Source organism: Mobula birostris, chromosome 5, assembly GCF_030028105.1.
Source record: "Mobula birostris isolate sMobBir1 chromosome 5, sMobBir1.hap1, whole genome shotgun sequence".
NCBI lineage: Eukaryota > Metazoa > Chordata > Chondrichthyes > Myliobatiformes > Myliobatidae > Mobula > Mobula birostris.
In genome coordinates, this window is record NC_092374.1 from 92,730,363 (window position 1) to 92,758,277 (window position 27,915).

Consider the following 27,915-nt stretch of genomic DNA (forward strand, 5'->3'; position numbering starts at 1 on the left):
ACAGTGTGATACTCCCTCATTATGTCTCTCTGACAGTGTGACCCTCACTCAGTGATGTCCCTCTGACTCTGTGACACTCCCTCAGTACCCTAAGGACGTCACATCCAATGACAGTGTGGCACTTTCTCAGTACCGTCCCTCAGACAGTGTGATATTCCCTCACTACTGTCCCTCTAAAAGTGTGACTCTCCCTCAGTACTGTGCTTCTGACAGTGAGACACTCCCTCAGTATTTTTGCTGTGACAGTGTGACACTTGCTCAGTACTGTCTGTCTGACAGAGTGACACTCCCTCATTACTGTCCCTGTGGCAGTGAGACACTCATTTAGTACTGTCCCCCAGACAGTGTGACACTCCCTCAGTACTGTCAGTTTGACAGTGAGACTCGATCTTAGTATTTATCTCTGATGGTCTGACACTCCCTTAGTACCATCCCTGTGACAGTGTGACAGACGCTGAGTACTGTCCCCCTAACAGTGCGACACTCCCTCAGTAGTATCCCTTTTAGAGTGTGACATTCCCTCAGTACAGTCGCTCAGACAGTGAGACACTCCCTCAGTACTGTCCCACTGAGTGTATGACACTCCCTCAGTACTCTCCCTCTGACAGGATGACAGTCCATCAGTACTGTCCCTCTGACAGTTTGACACTTCCTCTGTACTGTCCCTCTGACAGTTTGACACTCCCACACTACAGTCCCTCTGACAGTGAGACACTCCATCAGTTTTGACCTTCTGACAGTGTGACACTCCTTCAGTTCTGACCCACTTACAGTGTGACACTCTCTCAGTACTTTCCCTCTGATAGTGCAACACTCCTTCATAAATATCTCTTTGACAGTGTGACATTCCCTCAGTACTAACCCACTGACTGTGAGACACTCCCTCAGTACTGTCCCGATGATGGTGTGACACTCCCTCATAACTATATCTCTGCCAGTGTGGCACTCCCTCAGTTCTGTCCCTCTGACAGTGTGGCACTCCCTCAGTTCTCTCCCTCTGACGGTGTGACACTCCCTCAGTAATGTTTCTGTGACAGTGTGACACTCCATCAGTACTGTCTCTCTGACAGTTTGACACTCTCTCAGTAATGTTTCTGTGACAGTGTTCCGCTCCCTCAATGTTGTCCAATGACAGTGTGGCACTCTCTCAGTACTGTCCCTCAGACAGTGAGACACTTGCTCAGTACTGTCCCTCTGACATTTTGACAGTCTCTCAGTACTGTCCCATTGACAGTATGACACTCCCTCAGTCCTGTATCTCGAAGTGTGGCAATCCCTCAGTACTGTCCCTCTAACAGTGTGACAGTTCCTCATTACTGTCCCTCAGACAATGTAACACTCCCTCAGTACTGTCCCTCAGACACTGTGACACTCCTTCAGTTTTGACCTTCTGACAGTGTGACACTCCCTCAGTTCTGTCCCACTTACAGTGTGACACTCTCTCAGTACATTCCCTCTGACAGTGCAACACTCCTTCATAAATATCTCTCTGACAGTGTGACATTCCCTCAGTACTAACCCACTGACAGTGAGACACTCCCTCAGTACTGTCCCGATGATGGTGTGACACTCCCTCAGTTCTGTCCCTCTGACAGTGTGACACTCCCTCAGTAATGTTTCTGTGACAGTGAGACACTCCCTCAGTACTGTCCCTCAGACACTGTGACACTCCTTCAGTTTTGACCTTCTGACGGTGTGACACTCCCTCATTACTGTCCCCTGATAGTGGGACACTCTGTGAGTACTGTCCCTCTGATAGTCTGACACTCCCACAGTACTGTCCCTCTGACAGTGTGTCATTCCTTCAGTACTGTCCCTCTGACAGGGTGACATTCCCTCAGTACTGTCCCTCTGATAGTGACGGATCTCCCTCAGTAACGTCCCTCTGACAGTGTGACAATCACTCAGTACTATCCCTCTGATAGTTTGACACTCCCACAGTACTGTCCCTCTGACCGTGAGGCACTCCCTCAGTTCTGTCCCTCTGATAGTACGTCACTCCCTGAGGATTGTCCCAATGACAGTGTGACACTCCCTCAGTACTGTCCCTCTAAAAGTGTGACACTCCCTTAGTACTGTCCCTCTAAAAGTGTGACACTCCCTTAGTACTGTGCTTCTGACAGGGTGTCTTTCCCTCAGTGCTGTCCCTCTGACAGGGTGATATTCCCTCAGTGCTGTCCCTCTGACAGGGTGATATTCCCTCAGTACTGTCCCTCTGACAGTGAGACACTCTGTCAGTACAGTCCCTCTGACAGTGTGACACTCACTCTGTACTGTCCCTCTGACAGTGTGACACTCCCTCAGTACTGTCCCTCTGACAGTGTGACACTTCCTCAGGACTGCCCCTTTGACAGTGGGACACTCCCTTAGTACTGTCCCTCTGATAGTGTCACATCCCCTCAGTACTGTCCCTCTGACAGTGTGACACTCCTTCAGTACTGTCCCTCTGACAGTGTGACACTCCTTCAGTTCTGACCCACTTACAGTGTGACACTCTCTCAGTACTTTCCCTCTGATAGTGCAACGCTCCTTCATAAATATCTCTTTGACAGTGTGACATTCCCTCAGTACTAACCCACTGACTGTGAGACACTCCCTCAGTACTGTCCCGATGATGGTGTGACACTCCCTCATAACTATATCTCTGCCAGTGTGGCACTCCCTCAGTTCTGTCCCTCTGACAGTGTGGCACTCCCTCAGTTCTCTCCCTCTGACGGTGTGACACTCCCTCAGTAATGTTTCTGTGACAGTGTGACACTCCATCAGTACTGTCTCTCTGACAGTTTGACACTCTCTCAGTAATGTTTCTGTGACAGTGTTCCGCTCCCTCAATGTTGTCCAATGACAGTGTGGCACTCTCTCAGTACCGTCCCTCAGACAGTGAGACACTTGCTCAGTACTGTCCCTTTGACATTTTGACAGTCTCTCAGTACTGTCCCATTGACAGTGTGACACTCCCTCAGTCCTGTATCTCGAAGTGTGGCAATCCCTCAGTACTGTCCCTCTAACAGTGTGACAGTTCCTCATTACTGTCCCTCAGACAATGTAACACTCCCTCAGTACTGTCCCTCAGACACTGTGACACTCCTTCAGTTTTGACCTTCTGACAGTGTGACACTCCCTCAGTTCTGTCCCACTTACAGTGTGACACTCTCTCAGTACATTCCCTCTGACAGTGCAACACTCCTTCATAAATATCTCTCTGACAGTGTGACATTCCCTCAGTACTAACCCACTGACAGTGAGACACTCCCTCAGTACTGTCCCGATGATGGTGTGACACTCCCTCAGTTCTGTCCCTCTGACAGTGTGACACTCCCTCAGTAATGTTTCTGTGACAGTGAGACACTCCCTCAGTACTGTCCCTCAGACACTGTGACACTCCTTCAGTTTTGACCTTCTGACAGTGTGACACTCCCTCATTACTGTCCCCTGATAGTGGGACACTCTGTGAGTACTGTCCCTCTGATAGTCTGACACTCCCACAGTACTGTCCCTCTGACAGTGTGTCATTCCTTCAGTACTGTCCCTCTGACAGGGTGACATTCCCTCAGTACTGTCCCTCTGATAGTGACGGATCTCCCTCAGTAACGTCCCTCTGACAGTGTGACAATCACTCAGTACTGTCCCTCTGATAGTTTGACACTCCCACAGTACTGTCCCTCTGACCGTGAGGCACTCCCTCAGTTCTGTCCCTCTGATAGTACGTCACTCCCTGAGGATTGTCCCAATGACAGTGTGACACTCCCTCAGTACTGTCCCTCTAAAAGTGTGACACTCCCTTAGTACTGTCCCTCTAAAAGTGTGACACTCCCTTAGTACTGTGCTTCTGACAGGGTGTCTTTCCCTCAGTGCTGTCCCTCTGACAGGGTGATATTCCCTCAGTGCTGTCCCTCTGACAGGGTGATATTCCCTCAGTGCTGTCTCTCTGACAGGGTGATATTCCCTCAGTACTGTCCCTCTGACAGTGAGACACTCTGTCAGTACAGTCCCTCTGACAGTGTGACACTCACTCTGTACTGTCCCTCTGACAGTGTGACACTCCCTCACTACTGTCCCTATGACAGTGTGACACTCCCTCAGTACTGTCCCTCAGACAGTGTGACATTCCCTCAGTAGTGTCCCTCTGACAGTGAGACACTCTGTCAGTACAGTCCCTCTGACAGTGTGACACTCACTCTGTACTGTCCCTCTGACAGTGTGACACTCCCTGTACTGTCCCTCAGACAGAGTAACACTCCCTCAGTACTGTTCCTCAGACAGTGTGACATTCCCTCAGTAGTGTCCCTCTGACAGTGTCACAGTCCCTCAGTACAGTCCCACTCACAGTGTGAGACTCCCTCAGTACTTTACCTCTGACAATGAGTCTCTCCCTTAGAGTTGCCCCTTTGACAGTGTGTCACTCCCTCAGTACTGTCCCTTTGACAGTGTGTCACTCCCTCAGTACTGTCCCTTTGACAGTGAGACACTCTGTCAGTACAGTCCCTCTGACAGGGTGATATTCCCTCAGTGCTGTCCCTCTGACAGTGAGACACTCTGTCAGTACAGTCCCTCTGAAAGTGTGACACTCACTATGTACTGTCCCTCTGACAGTGTGACACTCCCTGTACTGTCCCTCAGACAGAGTAACACTCCCTCAGTACTGTTCCTCAGACAGTGTGACATTCCCTCAGTAGTGTCCCTCTGACAGTGTCACAGTCCCTCAGTACAGTCCCACTCACAGTGTGAGACTCCCTCAGTACTTTACCTCTGACAATGAGTCTCTCCCTTAGAGTTGCCCCTTTGACAGTGTGTCACTCCCTCAGTACTGTCCCTTTGACAGTGTGACACTCCCTCAGTACTGTCCCTTTGACAGTGGGACACTCCCTCAGTACTGTCCCCCTGACAGTGTGACACTCCCTCAGTACTGTCCCTCTGACAGTGTGACACTCCCTCAGTACTGTCCCCCTGACAGTGTGTCACTCCCTCAGTACTGTCCCTCTGAGAGTTTGACACTCCCACAGTACAGTCCCTCTGACAGTGAGACACTCCCTCAGTTCTGTCCCTCTAATACTGTGACATTCACTCAGTACTGTCCCTCTGACAGTGTGACACTCCCTCAGTACTGTCCCTCTGACAGTGTGACACTTCCTCAGGACTGCCCCTTTGACAGTGGGACACTCCCTTAGTACTGTCCCTCTGATAGTGTCACATCCCCTCAGTACTGTCCCTCTGACAGTGTGACACTCCTTCAGTACTGTCCCTCTGACAGTGTGACACTCCCTCAGTACTGGCCCTCTGACATTGTGACACTCCCTCAGTACTGTCCCCTGACAGTGAGACACTCCCACAGTACTGTTCCTCTGACAGTGAGACACTCTCACAGTACTGTTCCTCTGACAGTGTGACACTTCCTCAGGACTGCCCCTTTGACAGTGGGACACTCCCTTAGTACTGTCCCTCTGAGAGTGTGACATTCCCTCAGTACTGTCCCTCTGACAGTGAGACACTCCTTCAGTACTGTCCCTCTGACAGTGTGACACTCCTTCAGTACGGTCACTCTGACTGTGTGTTATTCCCTCAGTACTGTCCCTCTGACAGTGTGACACTCCCTCAGTACTGTCCCTCTTACGGTGTGACACCCCCTCAGTACTGTCCCTCTGACAGCGAGACACTCCTTCAGTACTGTCCCTCTGACAGTGTGACACTCCTTCAGTACGGTCACTCTGACTGTGTGTTATTCCCTCAGTACTGTCCCTCTGACAGTGTGACACTCCCTCAGTACTGTCCCCCTGACAGTGTGTCACTCCCTCAGTACTGTCCCTCTGAGAGTTTGACACTCCCACAATACAGTCCCTCTGACAGTGAGACACTCCCTCAGTTCTGTCCCTCTAATACTGTGACATTCACTCAGTACTGTTCCTCTGACAGTGTGACACTCCCTCAGTACCATCCCTCTGACAGTGTCACACCCCCTCAGTACTGTCCCTCTGACAGTGTGACACTTCCTCAGGACTGCCCCTTTGACAGTGGGACACTCCCTTAGTACTGTCCCTCTGATAGTGTCACACCCCCTCAGTACTGTCCCTCTGACAGTGTGACACTCCTTCAGTACTGTCCCTCTGACAGTGTGACACTCCCTCAGTACTGTCCCTCTGACATTGTGACACTCCCTCAGTACTGTCCCCTGACAGTGAGACACTCCCACAGTACTGTTCCTCTGACAGTGAGACACTCCCACAGTACTGTTCCTCTGACAGTGTGACACTTCCTCAGGACTGCCCCTTTGACAGTGGGACACTCCCTTAGCACTGTCCCTCTGAGAGTGTGACATTCCCTCAGTACTGTCCCTCTTACGGTGTGACACCCCCTCAGTACTGTCCCTCTGACAGTGAGACACTCCTTCAGTACTGTCCCTCTGACAGTGTGACACTCCTTCAGTATGGTCCCTCTGACAGTGTGACACTCCTTCAGTACAGTCACTCTGACTGTGTGTTATTCCCTCAGTACTGTCCCTCTGACAGTGTGACTCTCCCTCAGTACTGTCCCTCTGACAGTGTGACACTCCTTCAGTACGGTCACTCTGACTGTGTGTTATTCCCTCAGTACTGTCCCTCTGACAGTGTGACACTCCCTCAGTACTGTCCCTCTGACAGTGTGACAGTGCTTCAGTACTGTCCCTCTGACAGTCCGACACACCCTCGGTACTGTCCCTCTGACAGGGTGACATTCCCTCAGTACTGTCCCTCTGACAGTGACAGATCTCCCTCAGTACCGTCCCTCTGACAGTGTGGCACTCACTCAGTGCTGTCCCTTTGACAGTGAGACACTCCCTTAAGTCTTTCCCTCTGACAGGGTGACATTCCTTCAGTACTGTCCCCCTGACCGTTTGACACTCCATCAGTACTGTCCCTCTGACTGTTTGACACTTCCTCAGTGTTATCCCTCTGACGGTGTGACACTCCCTCAGTACCGTCTCTCAGCAGTGTGATTCTCACTCAGTTCTGTCCCTCTGACAGTGTGGAACTCCCTCAGTACTGTCCCTCAGACAGTGTGACTCTCCCCCACTTCTGTGCCTCTGACTGTGTGACTCTCCATCAGTACTGTCCCTCTGACAGTTTGACACTCCCTCAAAACCGTCCTCAGACAATGTAATACTCCTTCAGTACTGTGCTTCTGACAGTGAGACACTCCCTCAGTATTTTCACTCTGACAGTGTGTCATTCCCTCAGTATCGTCCCTCTGACAGCGTGGAACTCCGTCAGTACTGTCCCCTGACAGTATGACACTCCCTCAGTACTGTCTCTCAGACAGTGTGACTCTCCCTCACTACTGTGCCTCTGACTGTGTGACTCTCTCTCAGTACTGTCCCTCTGACTGTGAAAAACCCCTGCAGTAGGGTCCCTCTGATGGTGTGACACTCCCACAGTACCGACCCTCTGACCATTTAACACTCCCTCAGTGCTGTCCCTCTGACTCTGTGACACTCCCTCAGTACCCCAAGGATGTCACATCCAATGACAGTGTGGCAATTTCTCAGTACCGTCCCTCAGACAGTGGGACACTCCATGAGTACTGTCCCTCTGGCAGTTTGACACTCCCTCAAAACCGTCCCTCAGACAATGTGACAATACTTCAGTACCGTGCTTCTGACAGTGAAACACTACCTCAGTATTTTCGTTCTGACAGTGTGACACTCGCTCAGTACTGTCCATCTGACAGTGTGACACTCCCTCAGTACTGTCAGTCAGACAGTGAGACATGCTCTTAGTATTTACATCTGATGGTGTGACACTCCCTCAGTACCGTCCCTCTGACAGTGTGACAGACGCTGAGTACTGTGCCTCTGAGAGTAAGACACTCCCTGAGTACTGTCCCACTGACTGTATAACACTCCTTCTGTACTCTCCTTCTGACAGGGTGACATTCTCTCAGTACTGTCCCTCTGACAGTTTGACACTCCCACTGTACTGTCCCTCTGACAGTTTGACACTCCCTCAGTTCTGTCCCTCTGACAGTTTGACAATCCCACAGTATAGTCCCTCTGACAGTGAGACACTCCCTCAGTACTGTCCCTCTGGAAGTTTGACACTCCCTAGTTACTCTGACAGGGTGACAATTCCTCAGTAATCACCCATTTACAGGGTGACACTCCATCAGTACTGTCCCTCTGACTGTGAGGCACTCCTTCAGTACAGCCCTCTGATAGTGCGTCACTCCCTGAGGATTGTCCCAATGACAGTGTGACACTCCCTCAGTACTGTCCCTCTGACACTGTGACACTCCCTCAGTACTGTCCCATTGCACTGTGACAATCCCCCAGTACTGTGCCTCTGACAGTGTGACACTTCCACAGTACTGTCCCCCTGACAGTGTGACACTTCCACAGTACTGTCCCTCTGATAGTTTGACACTCCCTCAGTACTGTTCCTCTGACAGTGTGACACTCCCTCAGTACTGTCCCTCTGACAGTGTGACACTCCCTCATTACTGTCCATCTGACAGTGTGACACTCCCTCAGTGCTGTCCCTCTTAGAGTGTGACACTCCCCCAGTACTGTCCCTCTGACAGTGTGATACTCCCTCAGTAGTGTCCCTTTGACAATGTGACACTCCCTCAGTAGTGTCCCTCTGACATTGTGATACTCTCTCAGTACTGTCCCTCTAACAGTGTGACTCTCCCTCAGTACTGTCCCCTGACAGTGTGACACTCCCTTAGTACTGAGCACTGTCCCTCTGAATGTGAGTCACGTCCTTAGTATTGTCCCTCTGACAGTGTGACACTCCCTCAGTACTGTCCCTCTTACAGTGTGACACTGCCTCAGTACCGTCCCTCTGACAGTGTGACACTTGCTCAGTACTGTCCCTCTGACAGTGTGACACTCCCACAGTACCATCCCTCTGACATTGTGACACTCCCTCAGTACCGTCCCTCTGACAGTGTGACACTCCCTCAGTAGTGTCCCTTTGACAGTGTGACGCTCCCTCAGTCGTGTCACTTTGATGTTGTGACACTCCCTCAGTACTGTCCCTCTGACAGTGTGACACTCCCTCAGTTCTGTCCCTCTAACAGCGTGACACTCCCTCAGTGCTGTCCCTCTGACTCTGTGATACTCCCTCAGTACCTCAAGGCTCAAGGACATTACAGGCTGGAAAATGTACTTTACTTCTGCAGTGGGACTTGGCTGAGAACTTGAGCAAAACGGACACAATAAGGCAGTTTAGAAATTGACTCTTTAGTTCCCTATCCTTACCCTTATTGTTTTCCCTCCCCCTCTCTCTCTTTCTCTCTCTCTCTCTCTCTCTCTCTCTTTACTTGTCTTTCCATCCCAAGCATTTCCCAAACTGTGCCTCTTGCCCCTCCCGCACAGGCTCCTCTTACTGGGAATACACTCACCATACCTGGGTATATATGAAGTAATAGCCGCTCCCTTTTATGGAGATCATATTGTGGTTCTGCTCAATGGATTTGCCGGTGTGGACAATCTTCTGCCAGTGAATTATTGTCAGGTCACCTGTAACAAGAAGTGAGTGGTGTGGAACAACTTGAATATTGACACCCGCAGATACAGCCTCCCCAACCTTCCTCATATGATCAATGTTCTCTTCTCCCTTGAGCTATTGTTCAGACTGCACTTGGAGTATTGAGAGCAGTTTTGGGCCACACATCTTGGAAAGGCTGTGTTAGCATTGAGAGGGACCGAAGGAGGTTCACAAGAATGATCCTGGAAACAAAAGGGTTAAAAATGAGGAGTGTCTGAAGCCTCTGGGCCTGCACTTTCTGGAGTTTAGAAGAATGAAGGGGTGGAAATCTCATTGAAACCTACCAAATATTGAAAAACCTAGATAGAGTGGACGTGGAAAGGATGTTTTCAAGTTGTGGGGAATCTCGGATCAGAGGGCACATCGTCAGACTAGAAGAATGTCCCTTTAAGACAGAGATGTGGAGGAATTTCTTTAGCCAGAGTGTGGTGAATCTGTGGAATTCATTGCCACAGACAGCTGTGGAGGCCAAGTCATTGGGTATATTTAAAGCAGAGGTTGATAGGTTGTGTATTAGTAAGGACGTCAAAGGTTACAGGGAAAAGGGAAGAACATTGGGTTGCGAATGATAATAAAGCAGCCATGATGGAATGGCAGAGCAGACGATGGTCTGAATGGCCTAATTCTGTTCCTGTATTTCATGGTCTTATGGCCCCCTCTCATAGTTCTCTTAAAGCAAGCAGCTAACTCAGTTTCTGACCGCAGGCATACAGCTGATATGAGGTGTGATATAAGGAGCAGGAACAGGCCATTCGGCCCATCGAGTCTGCTCCACCATTTCGTCATTTCTGATCCATTTCCCTCTCAGTCCCAGTCTCCCGCCTCCTCCCCGTATCCCTTGATATGTTTTATGAGGAGAGGCAGAGCAAGCTCAGGCCTTTCTCTGTGGCGTGAAGGAGGCCGCGGGCACCTGGATAGAAGCATATGGATGATAAGAGGCACAGAGCAGGTGGCCAGCACCTTAACCCCAGATCAATAATGGCCAATATCAGAGGACATCCACTCCGGGAGAGTGGACAAAATATACGGGAGATGTCAGAGGTTGTTTCCTTACACGGGGTGGGGGAGTTGCCTGGAAGGCAATGCCAGGGTGGTGGTAGAGGCAGATACATTACGAACATTCAGGGGGCTCTTGGACAGGCTCATGATGGCACGGAAACATGGAGGGTGTGGGCTATGTAGGAGGGAAGTTTAGATTGAGGGTGGAGTAGGTTGATATAGGTTGGCACAACATCAGGGTCCGAAGTGCACGTACTATGCTATACTATTCTATCTTCTCTAAGTACCGCAGTCTGAGCTAATCTTGCCCCTCCCTGCTGTCCACCTCCTCTCATCTCCCCGCGGGGATATCATTTGTTCAGTCATGTCATTCTGTGCCCTATGGTGTTCCCTTATTCCGATTTAGCTGCTGCGCCACCATCAAATTCTTCCCCTTCCCCTCCTCCCTCCAATATCAGGCCCCCGATTACATTTTGGGTGTTATGACTCTCACTGTTTACATAGTCCCATTCCCAAACTCCCTGGGGTACTCAAACCTTCACACCTATGCCAACTATTTGAAAGGCTGATCCACTTAATCCCCTTTCTGTGCCCTTCTCCTGGATCAGGAATGTACAGAGTGCTGCGCAAGAGTCTTGGATGCATAGATATAGCCAGGGTGCCCAAGACTTCTGCGCAGTACTGTGGTAATTTTATGTATCGCACTGTACTGCTGCTGCTGCTGCAAAAAAAAAAAACAAGTTAATGACATATGTGGGTGATGATAAAGCTGATTCTGATATGGGTCTCTTTTGCGGACTGAGAGTGGGAAGGGGGCAGAGAGAGGGGAATCATGGTTGGGAAAATGGGAAGTTAGAGGGGAAAGAAGGGAGTAATGATCAATAAAGCAATTGTTGGTTTAAATAAACCATCCTCCCCACCACTGGCACTCCATACTCCATCTCTGTCCCACACCCCACCCTCACCTTTCCCGACTAACTTTGCTTCCCCTAGATTTACAAACTTGCTCTCCATTCCACGTTGACAAATATAGTACTGTGCAAAAGCCTTAGATACCCTCTATATATATATTTTTTTTTGGACTTTCAAAACTAGGTTAGGGCCTATATAGAGCATGGTAGGGCACCGATGATGGAACAAAGGGACCCAGTATAGTTTTCTGAAGCCAGCAAGTAGACAGGTTGGTGAAGAAGGCATCTAGCAGGCTGGCTAGCCTTTATCAGTCAGGGCGTGGAGTTTAGCAGTACGGACACTGCATTGTAGTTCTACAAGCTGTTGGTGAGGCCTTTATTTATAGGCATCTGTTAGTCTTGTGAGACCATGGATTTGCACCTTGGAAGGTTTCCAGGGTGCAGGCCTGGGCAAGGTTGTATGGAAGACCAGCAGTTGCCATGTTGCAAGTCTCCCCTCTCCACACCACTGATGTTGTCCAAGGGAAGGGCACTAGGGCCGATACAGCTTGGCACCGGTGTCATCGCAGAGCAATGTGTGGTTAAGTGCCTTGCTCAAGGACACAACACGCCGCCTCAGCCAAGGCTCGAACTAGCAACCTTCAGATCATGAGGCGAATGCCTTAACCACTTGGCCACGCGCCAACACTGTGAGGCCACACATGGAATGTTGTGTAGAGACCTGGTCACCCTGCAATTGGAAAGACAGTCAAATGGGAGAGGGTGCAGAAGAGATTTATGCCTGGACCAGAGAGCCCAAGCCCAAGCACAGTCTGTTCTTCCTGTAACCACGTGGCTTTCCTTTCGGTGCTCCAGCTTCCTCTTCCATTCCAAAGATTTATGAGCTAGGGTTAGTGAGTTATGGCCGCTTCTGTAAAAGGAAGTGGACAGTCTTTCTGCTCAAAGTCAAAGTTCAAAGTAAATTTATTATCAAAGTGTGTAAATGTCACCATATACTAACTTGAGATTCATTTTATTGCAAGTATTTACAGGAAGAAATATACAATAAAATTTACCAAAAACTCTATGTAAATGAAGACTGACAAACAAACCAATGTGCAAATGAAGATGAACTGCACAAATAAGAATAATATTGAGAACATGAGATGTAGAGACCTCGAAAATAAGTGTGTAGCCTGTGGAATTCGTTCACTGTTGGGCTGAGTGAAGTTATCCACACTGGTTCCGGAGCCTGGAGGCTGAGGGGTAATAACTGTTCCTCAATCTGGTGGTGTGAGACCTGATGCCCCTGTACCTCCCGCCTGATGGTGGTAGTGAGAAGAGGGCATAGCCTCAATGATAGGGTCCTTGATGATGGATGCTGCTGTCATAAGGGGGCGTTGGTGGCGGACACAAAAGCAAGACAAAGACACTGAAGTACTAGGAACTTGACAAGGTTTATCGAAAAAGCAAGGGGAGTGGGGAAGGAACGATGCTGGACATTGACACAGGCCCTGGACGAGACCAGGGTTCAGGGCCTGGGCTAGGATTTGCACTAGAAACACAGGACCCAGATGGGGAACTAGGAACGAGGAGCTTGGACTAGGAACACAGAACTCCGGAACCAGAGCCTGGGCAAGGACCCGGAATCTGGGTCTTGGTTGGGAACCAGAACCCAGGTCTGGGCTAGGACTCGGGACTAGGATCTTGGCAAGGACTAGAAGCTCAGACTTGGGTAGGGCTGGAACATGGTGCCTGGACTTGGTCTTGGACCACAGAGCCTTGGACACAGACTGGACGCTCATAGCCTTGGACACGGACTGGATGAAGTACTCCAGGGCAGGACGAGGCTCTTGGACTCGGCTTGGTAAGGATCTTGGGTACAGATCCGGGACTCCTTCTAGGATGCAGGGCCGGGCCCACCCTGGGTCACAGGGCCGGGACCTGCCCCCCCAACCAGACGCAGGGCCGGGACCGGCACCCCCCCCCCCACCCCGCCCCGGATGCAGGGCCGGGATGACTGCCGAAGTAAACTGCCAAGGATTCGGATGGGGACGAGCCAGCACAGGACAAGGAATCTCCAGCATTGGGCTGGGCGAGGCACATGGACTGGAAGAGAACTCGAAGCTCAGAGTTGGATAGGGCTGGAACACGGCACCTGGATTTGGTCTTGGAATACAGGAACACAGAGCCTTGGACTTGAGTACCGGAACACAGAATACAGAGCCGGGACCCCTCCTTGGGAACAGGACCGAGGGCCGGGACTCTTCTTTGACACGGACACTAAACACAGGGATATAAAGAGACAGTTCCAAACTCAACGGTAGGTAGTTCCCTATCTTGGTGTGGCAAGGCTCCGGTCTCACTCCGATGGTTGAACTAGACGGCGACACAGGCGAGGACACAGGCAGGGTTGCAGGCAAGGTAGCAGGCAAAGGTAACTGACAAAGATTACAGACGAAGGTTACTGCCAAAGTAACTGTTGAGATAAACTGCCAAAGTAACTGCCAGGGATTCAGATGGAGAGGGGGGAGGGAACAGTCCAGACGGGAATCCTTGGTTTGAGGGGTATTTATGTGCTAGCCCAAAATGAGAATCAGTGCCTCAATTAAGACACCCAATGGAACAAGGGGAAACAGGAAAATCCGGAATAAGGAATCTACAGACGGGACCGTGAGCCAGAATGCGGACTTCATGGACTGGACGATGACAGCTGCTTTCTTGTGACAGCGCTCCTTGTAGATGTGCTCAGCGATGGGTGGGCCTTTGCCTTTGATGGGCTGGGCTGTGCCCATTTCTTTCTGGCTTGCTAAATGGGCTGAAACCGTTTGATCAGTGTCATGCAAAAGGTTGCGTGTCTTCCATCCCTGGACATCACACACTAAATATATGAAAGCACTTCTTCAATCACACCTCCACTCCTCATCTCCTGGGACCTTTTCCTTCCTAAATAACCACTCTCCTTCCTCTCCCACCTAAACTCCCTCCTCCCCCATTTACCTCGCTCTGCCGTCTAACAGTTACCCATCTTGCACATGGTCCTGTTTACCTCACTTTCTCTTGTCTCTTCCAACGTACGTAGTATTCCCGAACTATTTCCCCTTTCCCCTACCCCCTACCCACTCCCAACCCTTCTTCTGCACTTTCCTGTGCTCATGCCCCTCCACCAGGCCCTTCTCCCCGCCAGCCTTCCCTTCCCATGTTATCCTTTCTCACCCACCCTTCCTGATTTCCCTCTCCCCCCTTCCTGCCCCCCCTCTCTGCATGCCTACTTCTCGGCCATCCATCTATCTCTCTCTCTTAGACCCTATAACACCAGATCCTTCTCCCCTGCTGTCTTTAGTCCTCCTCTCCTACCCCTGCACATTCACTCTTCCGAGCCCTCTCCCCACAGACCGCCTCTCCTGAGGGGTGCCTCGGTAGAGGGAAAGCAAGACCTGCTCGCTGTCCGTCGAGCTATCATGACTTACCTTGGGACGAGATAGACAAGGGTACCAAATGCAGGAGTGAGCGTCTCCCTGGTTACAATGAGAACAGGCAACAGTTAATGGAGCAATATTCCATCCCTGCCAACATCATTCCACTAGCCCGCAGAATATCGGAGCAGGACAGGGCCATTTTTCCCGTCCTCTCCACCATTCCATCACGCCTTCTTCCCTGTAACTCTTGACCACCCCCCACCCCTTACCAATCAAGACCCTAAGGCATAGGGAGAGAATTAAGCCACCTGGCCCATTATCGCTAATCACTGGCTGCCCATTTCCTTTCCCTCTCCTGAACCTGTGCCCTGTAATTTGTCCCTTATGCATAAGACATATGAGCAGAATTAGGCCACTTGGCCCATGAAGTCTGCTCCACCATTCCATCATGGCCGATTTATTACCCCTCCCAACCCCATTCTCCTGCCTTCTTCCTGTAACATTTGATGCCCTAAGTAATCAAGAGCCTGTCAACCTTCACTTTAAATACACCCAATGATTTGGCCTCCCCAGCCATCCATGGCAATGAATTCTACAGATTCACCTCCCTCTAGCAGAAGGAATGCCTCCTCATCTCCATTCTAAATGGACACCCCTCTGTTCTGAGGCTGTGCCCTCTGGTCCTGGGCCCCCCCACTAAAGGAAACATCCTCTCCACATCCACTCTATTGAGGCCTTTCAGCATTCAGAATCAGGATCAGAATCTGGTTTATTATCGCTGATATATGTCATATAATTGGTTGTTTTGTGGCAGCAGTAGAGTCAATAGATTAGAAATTATTATGTCAGAATAAGAAATACACAGGAAGATAAATAGTGCAAAAAGAGACAAGAACAGCGATGAGGTGCGTTTATGGGTTCAAAGTCCATTCAGAAATCTGATGGCCAAGGGGAAGAGGTTGTTCCTGAATCATTGAGTGTGGGTCTTCAGGCTCCTGTACCTCCCTTCCTGACAGTAGCAATGAGAAGAGGGCACATCCTGAATGGTAGGGGTCCTTAATGATGGACGCCGCTTTCCTGAGGCACTGCCTTCTGAAGGTGTCCTTGGTGGTGGGGATGCTAGCGCCTACGTTGGGGCTGGCAGTGTCTCCCACCCTCTGCAGCTTTTCCCTGATCCTGTACGTTGGAGCTTCCATACCAGACGGTGATACAACCAGTCAGACTGCTCTCCACCATACATATTGCTAGAGTCTTTGGTGACATACCAAATCTCCTCCATCACTCAATCAAGTATAGCTGCTGACATGCCTTCTGTTGTGTCTATGCACAACTACATGTCGATTAAATAAAAGCATGCACGCTGGAGATGGCTTTAGCTGCAGCGAGGGACAGAAGGAACAATGCATTTGCGTAGACAACAGCGCATGTGCAGACAACAAATACGTGGTGGTAAGGGTGGTGGTCATTTCTCTAAAATAAATAGATCCAAACATTACACTTCCTAACCCTTTAGATTAATGCAACATAAAACTAAAATTCTATTTCCCTTTTGTAAACCTATATTCCAAATAAACATGCTTTCACAATAACAGTTCATAACTAACTTCACAGTTCTAAAGGTTCAGTGTTTTGGGTGGCGCTCTGTTTCTTTCAGGATACTGCCTCTGGACCTCTGACGTGGCATCAGGTTTGGCAGGTGTCTTGTTTAAGACAACGTTCTCAGTTTCTGAAGTCACGTTGTTCTCAGTGACGTGATCATCACTGAGAGGTAGGTCAGGTGACTGTAATGTGTCCGTCTTGTTGGATGTATTCGACTCAAGTGTGTTCTTCTGTTGACAATCTAGTATCTGGTCCACATGAGATCTCCATCTCCGATCTCCAACATCCAGTGTGTACATCAGTGGTCTATTTCTTGTAGCTACCTACTGGGTGTCCACTTGTCTTCTCGGTAATCACATGCTGGGACTTCCTGTCCAATCCTGAAGCTCCTTGCTGCTTCACTTGGCAACTAGCTAAACTGTTTATTCTGCACTTCCCTCCAGAGGTCTGGCTTCAGGAGGTCTATGTGAGATCTCAGATTCCTGCTCATGAACGGCATAACAGCTGTTTGATTTGTCATCGCATGATCAGTGTTCCAATGCACAAAGAGGAAGTTGTCCACCTTGTGCTGTGGAGAAGTCCTCCTTGTCCATTGCTTTAATAGACTTCTTGAAGGTTTGGATAAACCTTTCAGCTAACCCGTAGCTTGTGTTGGGTGGCGACGAGCTGACTTGAAATGTCTGATGCCAATTTTCTTCATGAAGAGTTGGAATTCTTCTGATGTGTATTGTGGTGCGTTGTCACTCACAATTTGTTCTGGTAAGTTTATTTCTGACAAAGACAGTCCTTTCTGAGGTGTTTAACTTCACTGGTATGACCTCCGGCCACTTCGAATGAGCACCCACAACAATCAGAAACATGGAGTCCATGAACAGCCCAGCAAAGTCAATATGTACTCTTTGCCATGGTGATGATGGCTACTCCCACTAATGTAGCATGCCTGTGGGGGTGCATATTCCCGGCCACCAATTGTAACACCGGGTGAGGTTCTTCATCTTGACTGTACCCCGGTGTCCTTCATGGACATTTTCTAACATGCTGATACGCAGTTTAGAGGGAAGCACAACACGAGAGCCACACATCAGGGTTCTTTGACATACCGACAGTTGGTCTCGGCTCACTGAGAACTCTGGAAACATAGGTCACCATGAGCGTCCATCCTTGAATGTCTATGTCATGGACTTCTGACAATGTCGGGTCATTCCTTGTTTCTCTTTGTATTTCAGAATTTGTTACCGGCTACTGATCCACTAGTGCTGTGTGGATCACAGAATGAACACTTGTCTTCTTCAGTGGCCAACAGTGGAAGGCATTACAAGCCATCAGCGTTGCTGTGTTGTTTGGTACCCTTAAACTCTATATCGTAAGTGTGGGCTCCTAGGAAAAGTGACCAATGTTGCAACCAGGTAACAGTTATCACTGGAGTTCCCTTCCTGGGATTGAAAGCGGACACAAGGGGCTGGTGATCTGTCACTAGAGTAAATTTTTGTCCATAGAGGTAGTGGTGGAACTTCATTATTCCCCATACTAGATAAAGGGCCTTACAGTCGATCTGTGCATAGTTGTGTTCTGCGCTCGTCAGTGACCTTGAAGCAAACAAAATGGCTCCAATGCCATGAAGGGACACATTGCATTCCAGTCTGATGGGCAAAGATGGGTCATATTGGGTGAGCAGTTCGTCAGATGTTATTAGTCTCTTTGTTTCCCTGAACGCTCCTTCACATCTTTCTGACCAATTCCACTTTGCTCCTGTCTGCAACAGTGCATTCAATAGGTGCAGCACTGTTGCAATGTTTGGGAGAAACCAGTGGTAGTAGTTTACCAGGCCCAAGTATGACCTGAGTTGTGACACATTTTCCATTTTTGGTGCCTGCAGCACTGCTTCAATCTTCTCTTGTGACTTGTGTAAGCCATGCTTGTCAATGACATGTCCACAATATGAGAGGGTATCCCAGGAACACAGTCTTGAAAAACTCACATTACTCTCTCTTTGCGCACAGACCATACTTACTCAGCCTGGTAAGCACCTTACCAAGGTTCTGGAGGTGCTCTTCGTCATTCTTGCCAGTCACAATGATGTCACAGGGTAACACTGTGTTCCTAGAATACCTTGGATCACTTGGTCCATTGCCCTTTGCTGAGTTGCTGGAGCTGTGATGACAGTCTCTTGTGAGTGTGCTGATTGTGACATGAACGGCTCTGGCCTTCCACTTCTTGGTCACCGGTGCAATGGGTGTGGCCCAGTCGCTCCCCTTGACCTCACAGAGAACTCCAGATGCCTCCAAGCTCTGCAGTTTAGCATCCACTTTAGGAATTAGTGCGTAAGGTGCTGGATGCACTTTGTGGAATCTTGGTGTTGCTGCTTCATCCAGTTCAATTCCGGACTGCATGCCTGTGAGTTTACCAATAACCTTCTCAAACGCCTTCTCATTAGCATTAAGCAGCTGTGCCAGTCTCTGGTTAGAGCTCCCATTTGGGCTGCTGTTGCCTGTTGATGTCACACTGAGAGCTTTGACTGAGTGCCAGTCCAGTTGGATTTTCCTCAACCATTAACGTACAAAAAGTGTTGGCCCACCACATAAAGCTCTAACAGTTGTGTTTGGCCTCTATACATCATATTTACTTTCAGTTTGCCTTTGGGAGACACTTTTTCACCTGTGTAACTCTTAGCATCACTGCGGTCTTCTCTAATGGTAGCTTAGAAAACAGTCTGCTGGATTTGTGGACAAAGCTAACCCTGTATCCAGCTCCATTTCCAGTTTTACACCAGATACATCTATTGTGATCCAGATGATCTTGTGATCTGCTTCAGATATACTATGCAGTTCTAGGCATGACAGTTCCGCCTTTGTCAGACTCCATGTTGTCTGATTCTGTTTTTCTGTTTTACATTTGGTAACTTTATGCATTTGCTTAGTTTTGTGTTTGAGACTTTTCACTCAGTTGTGCTTTTTGTCTGCTTTGCACATTCTCTCTGTGTGACACTTTCTGCAGATTTTTTCTTTGAACAAACAGTCATTTGCATCATGAGAGGATTTGCCACATTGATAACATTTTTGGCTTTCTGCACCATTCAGGGATATTTTGTGCATTTTGCACTTAACCTCCTTTTCTGCAGTTCTGCTGCATCCTCTGCTGCAGTCTCTAACGATATTGCAATCGTAAATCTTCATTCTAAAGTTAGGTCTCGTTCACACAGTAGCCTCATTTCAGTGCTTTGACTTTGCGTGGCACATGCAAGCCTGTCCCTTAATTCATCAGAAAGTCCATTTCTAAAGTCACAGTTCTGGGAAGGTTTGTGCAGTTTGTGCAACATATTCTGAAATGCTTTCATCTTTTGATCGGTTCCTTTTGTAAAATCTAAATCTCCCTGCTATTATCAGTGGTTTAGGGCTCAAGTCATTTTGTAAAGTTGTAACAATGTTGTTAAAGATCTTGCATGCCAGCTTTTCAGAGGTTACTGGGTTGCTTAAGGGACTGTACATTCTTGGGTCCAAGAAGCTAAGAAGTGTAGAAGCTTCCATTTGCTCCTGTATGTTGTTCACATTACAATACAGTTCAACCCTCTCGATATACGACTCCCAGCCTTCATTAGCGCTACCTAGTTAATCAATTTTCCCTACTGAAGCCATCGCCACATTATTTTCACTTTAAATTCAGTGTATCTTCCACTGTTACTCATGTATTCCTTTGTTAATGTCTGTGACGGCCTTCTCGTGTTGTTTAACTCTCGCTGTTCTGTCCCGCAACTGTCGGTGCAGTTGGTGATGTTCTCTGACATTCAGGTTTATACTCTTCACCAATTTGTTGTGTCTGTGCACAACTACACACACTTTAGATGAAAGCACACACTCGGGAGATGGCTTTAACTGGTGTATCCACATTGCAGCGAGAGGGCGAGAAAAAGAACAATGCGTATGCGTAGACAACAGCGCATGTGCAGACGACAGATCAATGTGTAGTGCTGGGGGTGTGGTCATTGCTCTGAAAGAAGTAGATCCATACACTACACCTTCTACATGATTGCATTGGTATGTTGGGCCCAGGACAGATCCTCTGAGATGATGATGCCCAGGAACTGAAGCTGCTCACCGCTTCTACCGCTGACCCCTCGATGTGGATTGGTGCGTGTTCCCTCTACGTCCCGTGAGGAGATTCTCACATTAACATCAGTGCAGAGTAAACTCCAGTAACAGCCCTTCGGATCGATGATAGAGTCATGGAGACATCCAGCTCAGAACAGGCCCTTCAGCCCATCTTATCCATGTTGACCAAGATGCCTGTTTGAGCTAGCTCCGTTAGTCTGCATTTGGCCCATACCCATCTAAACCAGGGATTCCCCCAACCATTTTCATGTCATTTAGCAAAGTTGGGAACCCCTGCTTTAAACCTTTTCATCCAGTTACCTGACCATATGTCTTTTAAATGCCATTGTACCCTGCCTCCCTCCCCCCACCTCTACAGCTTCCTCTTCCAGGTCGATGCATATACCCACCATGCTGTGAGTGAAAAAGTTCTCCCTCAGATTCCGTTTCCCCTCTCACCTTAGGCCAGTGTCTCCTAGTTTTCGACTCACCCACCCTGGGAAAAAAAAGACTGTGACCATTTACTGTTTCTAACTTTCCCACTCCGAGTGTGGCCTGTCTGTGGAATGAGGAGATAGAGGAAGTGACCGAGGCAGGTGTAAGAACAGCATTGAAAGATGCTCAGACAGATACAGTAGCGTGTAAAAAGTCTGAGGTACACATATATAAATCTAAGGTGCCTAAGAATTTTGCACTGTACTGCATGTGTCTTTGTGAAGCGCAAAGCAAGTTTGTTAGTCTGGCAGGAGCAGAGGATGCTGGGAGAGGTGTGGGACAGGTGGCAGAGAAAGAGTGCCAGGGGTGGGAGTGGCATGGGTGCAGACACACCCAGCTCTGAGACACCAGGTAAGGTCACTGGATTCCAAACAATCGGTTTATCGATCATTACAGAATGTCTCTCTGGTGCTTCCTGCTCCCTCCCCCGAACTTTCCCTTTTCCCAATCTTCCCACTCTCAGTCCACAATAGAGACCCATATCAGAATCAGGTTAATCATCACTCACAGTGCAATACATAAAATTACTACAGTACTTTGCAAAAGTCTTAGGTTCCCTCTCTCCTCTCCTCTCCTCTCTCTCTCCCTCTCCTCTCCTCTCTCTCCCTCTCTCTCCTCTCTCTTCTCTCTCTCTCCCCTCTCCTCTCTCTCTCCTCTCTCTCCCTCCTCTCTCTCTCCCCTCTCCTCTCTCTGTCCTTTCTCTCTTCTCTTTCTCCTCTCCCTCTCTCCTCCCTCTCTCCTCTCTCTCCCCCTCCCTCCCTCTCCCTCATATATATATCTGTGTGTAATTTTGCACAGTATTATACATGGATGGGAGAGTTTAGAGGATTATGGGCCAAATGTGGGCAAATGGAACAAGATTTGAATGGAAACCTGGTTGTCACGGACACCCGGGCTGAAGGACTCATGGGAAACCTGGTCATCACGGACACCTGGGCTGAAGGACTCATGGGAAACCTGGTTGTCATGGACACCCGGGCTGAAGCACTCATGGGAAACCTGGTTGTCACGGACACCCGGGCTGAAGCACTCATGGGAAACCTGGTTGTCACGGACACCCGGGCTGAAGGACTCATGGGAAACCTGGTTGTCACGGACACCTGGGCTGAAGGACTCATGGGAAACCTGGTCGTCATGGACACTCATGCTGAAGGGCCTGCTTCCATGCTGTCAGACTCTAACTCTATGCTGCTTGTGATTTTTTGAGGTCACCCCTCTGCTCCAGGGAAATATGTCCCAGCCTCTACTGCCTCACAGGGTTAGGGTCAGTTTGCTGGTGCAGGAAGCATGGTGACACTTGGAGGCTACACCTCCCACCATATACATGGACTGTATTAGCTGTTAATACAAAAACATCACATTTCACCCTAAGTTTTCATTACAGCTCTGTATGTAGCTAGAGTGCCTAAGACTCTTACACAGAACCATAGTAATTTTATGTACTGCACTGTACTGGTGTCACACAAAAAAAAACAAATTTCATGACATATGTGAGTGGGAAGGGGGCCGGGAGAGGGGAATCATGGTTGGGAAAAGGGGAAGGGAGCGGGAAGCACCAGAGAGACATTCTGTAATGATCAATAAACCAATGGTTTGGAATCAAATGACCTTGCCTGGTATGTCAGCACCCTCACCACCCCAGCCTGGCACTCCTTCTCTGCCACCTGCCCCACACCACCACCCTGGCACTCCTCTGCCACCTGTCCCACACCCTTCTCACACCCCCACCCTGGCACTCCTTCACTGCCACCTGCCCCACATCCTTCTCACACCACCACCCTGGCACACCTTCTCTGCCACCTGCCCCACACCCTTCTCACACCCCCACCCTGGCACTCCTTCTCTGCCACCTGCCCCACACCCTTCTCACACCCCCACACTGGCACTCCTTCTCTGCCACCTGCCCCACACCCTTCTCACACCCCCACCCTGGCACTCCTTCTCTGCCACCTGCCCTACACCCTTCTCACACCCCCACACTGGCACACCTTCTCTGCCACCTGCCCTACACCCCTCTCACACCCCCACACTGGCACACCTTCTCTGCCACCTGCCCTACACCCTTCTCACACCCCCACACTGGCACACCTTCTCTGTCACCTGCCCCACACCCCTCTCACACCCCCACCCTGGCAATCCTTCACTGCCACCTGCCCCACACCCTTCTCACACCCCCACCCTGGCACACCTTCTCTGCCACCTGCCCCACACCCTTCTCACACCCCCACCCTGGCACTCCTTCTCTGCCACCTGCCCCACACCCCTCTCACACCCCCACACTGGCACACCTTCTCTGCCACCTGCCCCACACCCTTCTCACACCCCCACCCTGGCACTCCTTCTCTGCCACCTGCCCTACACCCTTCTCACACCCCCACACTGGCACACCTTCTCTGCCACCTGCCCTACACCCTTCTCACACCCCCACACTGGCACACCTTCTCTGCCACCTGCCCCACACCCCTCTCACACCCCCACACTGGCACTCCTTCTCTGCCACCTGCCCCACACCCTTCTCACACCCCCACCCTGGCACTCCTTCTCTGCCACCTGCCCTACACCCTTCTCACACCCCCACACTGGCACACCTTCTCTGCCACCTGCCCCACACCCTTCTCACACCCCCACCCTGGCACTCCTTCACCGTCCGCAACATCCTTTGCTCCCACCAGATTTAGAAACTTGCTCTCTGCTCCACGTTAACAAATACAGTACGGTGCAATAGCCTTAGGCACCTTAGGTTTATATATAGACATGCCTAAGACTTTTGCACAATGCTGTATATGTGAGAGATAGCCCTAATCTGTCATCTTTTATGGACCTTAAAGCCCTTCCAATTCCAGTAATGTCTCTTTCTGCCCTTCCCAACTTAATGGCCTCTTTCCTATGGGACACACAAGATTCTGAGGGGTGGTGACTGTGGACAAGATGCTTCGTCGTGCAGGAGATCTAACACTGAGGGATCTTTGTTTCAAAAGAAGGTGTGTTCTATTTGAGTCACCGTATTTCCTTTCAGAGTCTGGAAATTTTTACGGTGGCAGTGGATAGATTCTTTATAAGCACAATAGGCGTGGGGTATGAATCACAGGTAGGCAGGAATGTAACCTTTGATCTTTTTGAAAAGTAGATCAGCTCAGAGGGGTATTACTTAACTATAGAAGCTCACTGTTCTGTCAGTCAATAAAATTGTGGCAAACTCACACAAAAATGCAGGAGGAACTCAGCAGGTCAGGCAGCACCAATGGAAGGGAATAAACAGTCAACATTTCAGGCCTAGGGTCTTCATCAGGATTGGAAATGAAGGGCGAGGAAACCAGGATAAGAGGGAGGGGCAGGGGGAGAGGGGGAGGAAAGGAGTTCAAGCTCACAGGTAATAGGTGAAACCAGGTGAAGGGGAAGGTGGGTGGGGATGAAGCAGGAAGCTGGCAGATGATAGGTGGAAGAGATAAAAGGCTGAAGATGAAGGAATCTGATAGGAGGGGAGAATGGGCCATGGAAGGAGGGGAAGGAGGAGGGGAAGCAGAGTGGGGTGATGGGCAGGTGAGGGGAAGGGGTCAGAGGGGAACCAGAATGAGGAATTGAAAAAGAGGGGATGGAGAGGGGAGAAATTACCATTGAGTTGATTTTGACCAGGGTGGACTGGCTCTGCGACCTACATCAACGAATGATATGGCACTAAACTGAACTGTACTGAACATTCCTAGTCTGTTTCAATGACTCTGTGGTTTGATGGTTTACATTCTATGTGTTTTTTTTTCCCACTCGTTTTTGCTATTTGCGTGATTTGTTCTTTTTTTGTGTGTTGGGTGTTTGATGTCTTTCTTTGAACAGGTTCCATGCTGATTCTTTGTTTCGTGGCTGTCTGTGGGAAGTCGACTCTCAGGGTTGTATGCTGCATACGTAATTTGATAATAAATGTACTTTGAATCTTTTGAAATCAATGATCCTGCCATCAGGCTGGAGGCTACCCAGGTGGAATGTGACGTGCTGCTCCTCCACCCTGAGTGTGGCCTCATCATGGCTGTAGACAGAATGAGAACAGAAGGTTGAATTGAAATAGGTAGCCACCAGGACATCTTGCCTTTTGGGGCAGACAGACCAATCGCACTTGATCACCATAGTTGTTGCTTGACCTGCTGAGTTCCTCCAGCATTTTGTGTGCATTGCTCAGGGTTGCTAGCATTTGCTGAATCTCTTGTGAAGAAGGCTGTGGCCGATATTTTATACTTCAGTACCATGTTCCTGCACTAATCCCAAATCCCTTGGTGTCCAAAAATCTATTCTCTCTCTTTAGTAAATTCCACCACCCTCATGGATAGAGAATTACAAAGACTTACTGCTCCTGGTGAAGATATTCCTTCTCATCATTATCCTCTCTGGCTGACTCCTGATTTTGAGACTGATTCCTGGTTCTAGATCACCGAGCCAGGGGAAGCATAAGTTCTGCATCTCCTCTTTCAAGAACTTTATGAACTTTGTAAGCATAAAGCACATGAAGGTTGTTCCAAACCCTAGTGTAAAGACTCAATCTGCCAAATATCTCCTCATGTGACCAACTCACCAAAACTGGTTCACTGCCCCCGAGAGAAATGTTCCCTTTTCACCACTCCCAGAGATTGTTACTCCACCCCCGAGATTGTTAATACACACCCGAAGATTGTTCCTCCACCCCAGATTGTTACCCTACCCCAGAGTTTGATACTACACCCCCAGAGATTGTTACTCTGTACCCGATATTGTTACTTTGTCCCCCCAAAGATTGTTACTTCAGCTCCGAGATTGTTACTACACCCCCAAAAATGGTTACTCTGCCCCTGGGATTGTTACACTGCCTCTCCAAGATTGTTACACTTCTCCCCCAAATGATAGTAATGTTGTTCCCCCCAATAGTTTTACACCACTCCTGTGATTAGTACACTGCCCCCCCCCAAGATCCACACGGCACCTCTGGGGTGCATATTCCTCCCCCAAGACTGGCGACGAGAGGTGCCAACATGTACACACCCGATGGACAGGTGGCGGGTGGGAGCAGAGGCTAAATGTTTCAGTCCTCACATTTCTGCCTGTCTCTGGGCTTTGGCTGGGTGTCGCGCTCCACGCGGGCCCCTCGGAGTGCTGGTTCCCCTCCCCAGCGGCTGGACTGAGCGCCGGAGCTCCCAGGGACGGCCCCGGCGTTGGTGGGGTTCCCGGCGCTGCCGTGCACGGTGGAGACCTGTGGGCACAGTCAGGACCTCACGTCACACAAACGACAACACAGATACCTGCTGCCCCCATCCCAGACCAGAACATGAGCCAACACTCACCTGGTGAGGCTTCATCTCCCTAAGTGCTCTGCAATATAACTTCCTTTTACTGTAATTTTATTTTTTATTTTTCATTTAAGAGATACATCATGGTAACAGGTCCTTGTGGCCCAACTAGGCCGCCCCGCCCCATTACACCCATGTGACCAACTAACCTGCCTATGCCCTTCCCCTGGGTCCCATTCTCCTATGATCAACTCTCCTCTCCTATCAGTTTCCCTCCTCTCCAGCCCTTTACCTTTCCCACCCACCCGGCTTCACACGTCACCTTCCAGCAATCCTCCTTCCCCTGCCCCTGCCTTTTTATTCTGGCATCTCCTCCCTTCCTTTCCAGTCCTGAAGAGGGGTCTCGGCCCGAGATGTCAACTGTTTATTCATTTCCATGGATGCTGCCTGACCTGCTGAGTTATGAGCGTTGTTCTGGATTTCCAGCATCTGCAGAATCTCTCATGTTTATGGCCCTACTGACCCATCTATCTGTGGGATGTGGGAGGAAGCCCGAGCACCCGGAGGAAACACACACATCACAGGGAGAGCGTACAAACTCCTTACAGACAGCGGCGGGAAATGAAGCTGGATTGCGGGTGCCGTAATACCGCTACCCCGTCCGTGACACTAACCATGCTGCCCCTTGTATTCAGGTGGTTGAGTTCCAGACCACCCCCCACCCCCACTGCCCCCTTTGAACTTCTAACTTCTAACCCTGGAGTTCCCAACCTTGTTTATGCCATGGAGCCCAGGTTGGGAACCCCTGATCTAACCTTTTCGCTAGCTGCCGTTAGTCACTCTGGCCTCATTCTCTCCCTGTCCACAGGGAACTTGGTGCATCACTTGAACACAGAACAGACTGGGGCTCCTTGGCCCATGTCTGTGCTGAATATGACACCAAATTAATCTGAATCTCTTCAACCTGTGCACCATTCCTATCCCTCGATTGCCTGACTATCCAACGTATCCTCTTAAATGCCACTATCATATCTGCCTCTACCAGCACCCCGGCAGACTGTTCCTGGCATCTGACAGTTTCTGCATTAAAAGAAGATCTCCTTAAAAACTTTCTCTCTCTCTCTCCCTTTAAATGTATGTCCTCCAGAACCCGAAATCTCTACCTTGGGATGACGATTCTGGCCGTCTCCCCTACCTCAGAATCAGAATCAGGTTTAATGACAGGTATGTCATGAAATTTGTCGTCTTTCAGCATAATAATAGAAACTGTCAATTACAGTAAGTACACACAGTAAATAGTTAAATGAAATAAGCAGTACAAAAACAGAAATAAAATCCCAGGGAGGTAGTTTTCATGGGTTCAATGTTCATTCAGAAATCGGATGGCAGAGGGGAAAAAGCTGTTCCTGAATAACCGAGTGTGTGCCTTTAGGCTCCTGTACCTCCTTGCTGAAGGTAGCAATGAGACCAAGGCATGATCTGGGTGATGGGGGTCCTTAATGATGGATGCTGCCTTTCTGAGGCATTGTTCCTTGAAGTTGCCCTGGCTACTATAGAGGCTCGTGCCCATGATATAGCTGACTAAGTTGACAACTCTATGCAGCTCACTTCGATCCTGTTCAGTAACCCCCCCAACAGAGGGTGATGCAGCCAGTTGG

The 27,915-nt window shown here is 49.5% G+C and overlaps 1 protein-coding gene across 1 annotated transcript in view; it reads right to left on the minus strand.

Moving 5' to 3' along the window:
* Positions 1–26,326, minus strand: part of LOC140198380 (tumor necrosis factor ligand superfamily member 13B-like) — a 47,802-nt gene extending 21,476 nt beyond the window's left edge. Inside the window, exons 1-4 of the mRNA XM_072259476.1 lie at positions 26,312–26,326; positions 26,064–26,220; positions 14,881–14,928; positions 9,381–9,493 (exon numbers count right to left, since the gene is read on the minus strand). Coding sequence (XP_072115577.1) covers positions 9,381–9,493; positions 14,881–14,928; positions 26,064–26,220; positions 26,312–26,326 — 333 coding nt within the window. The remainder of the gene's footprint in view (positions 1–9,380; positions 9,494–14,880; positions 14,929–26,063; positions 26,221–26,311) is intronic.
* Positions 26,327–27,915: the final 1,589 nt, after the last annotated feature.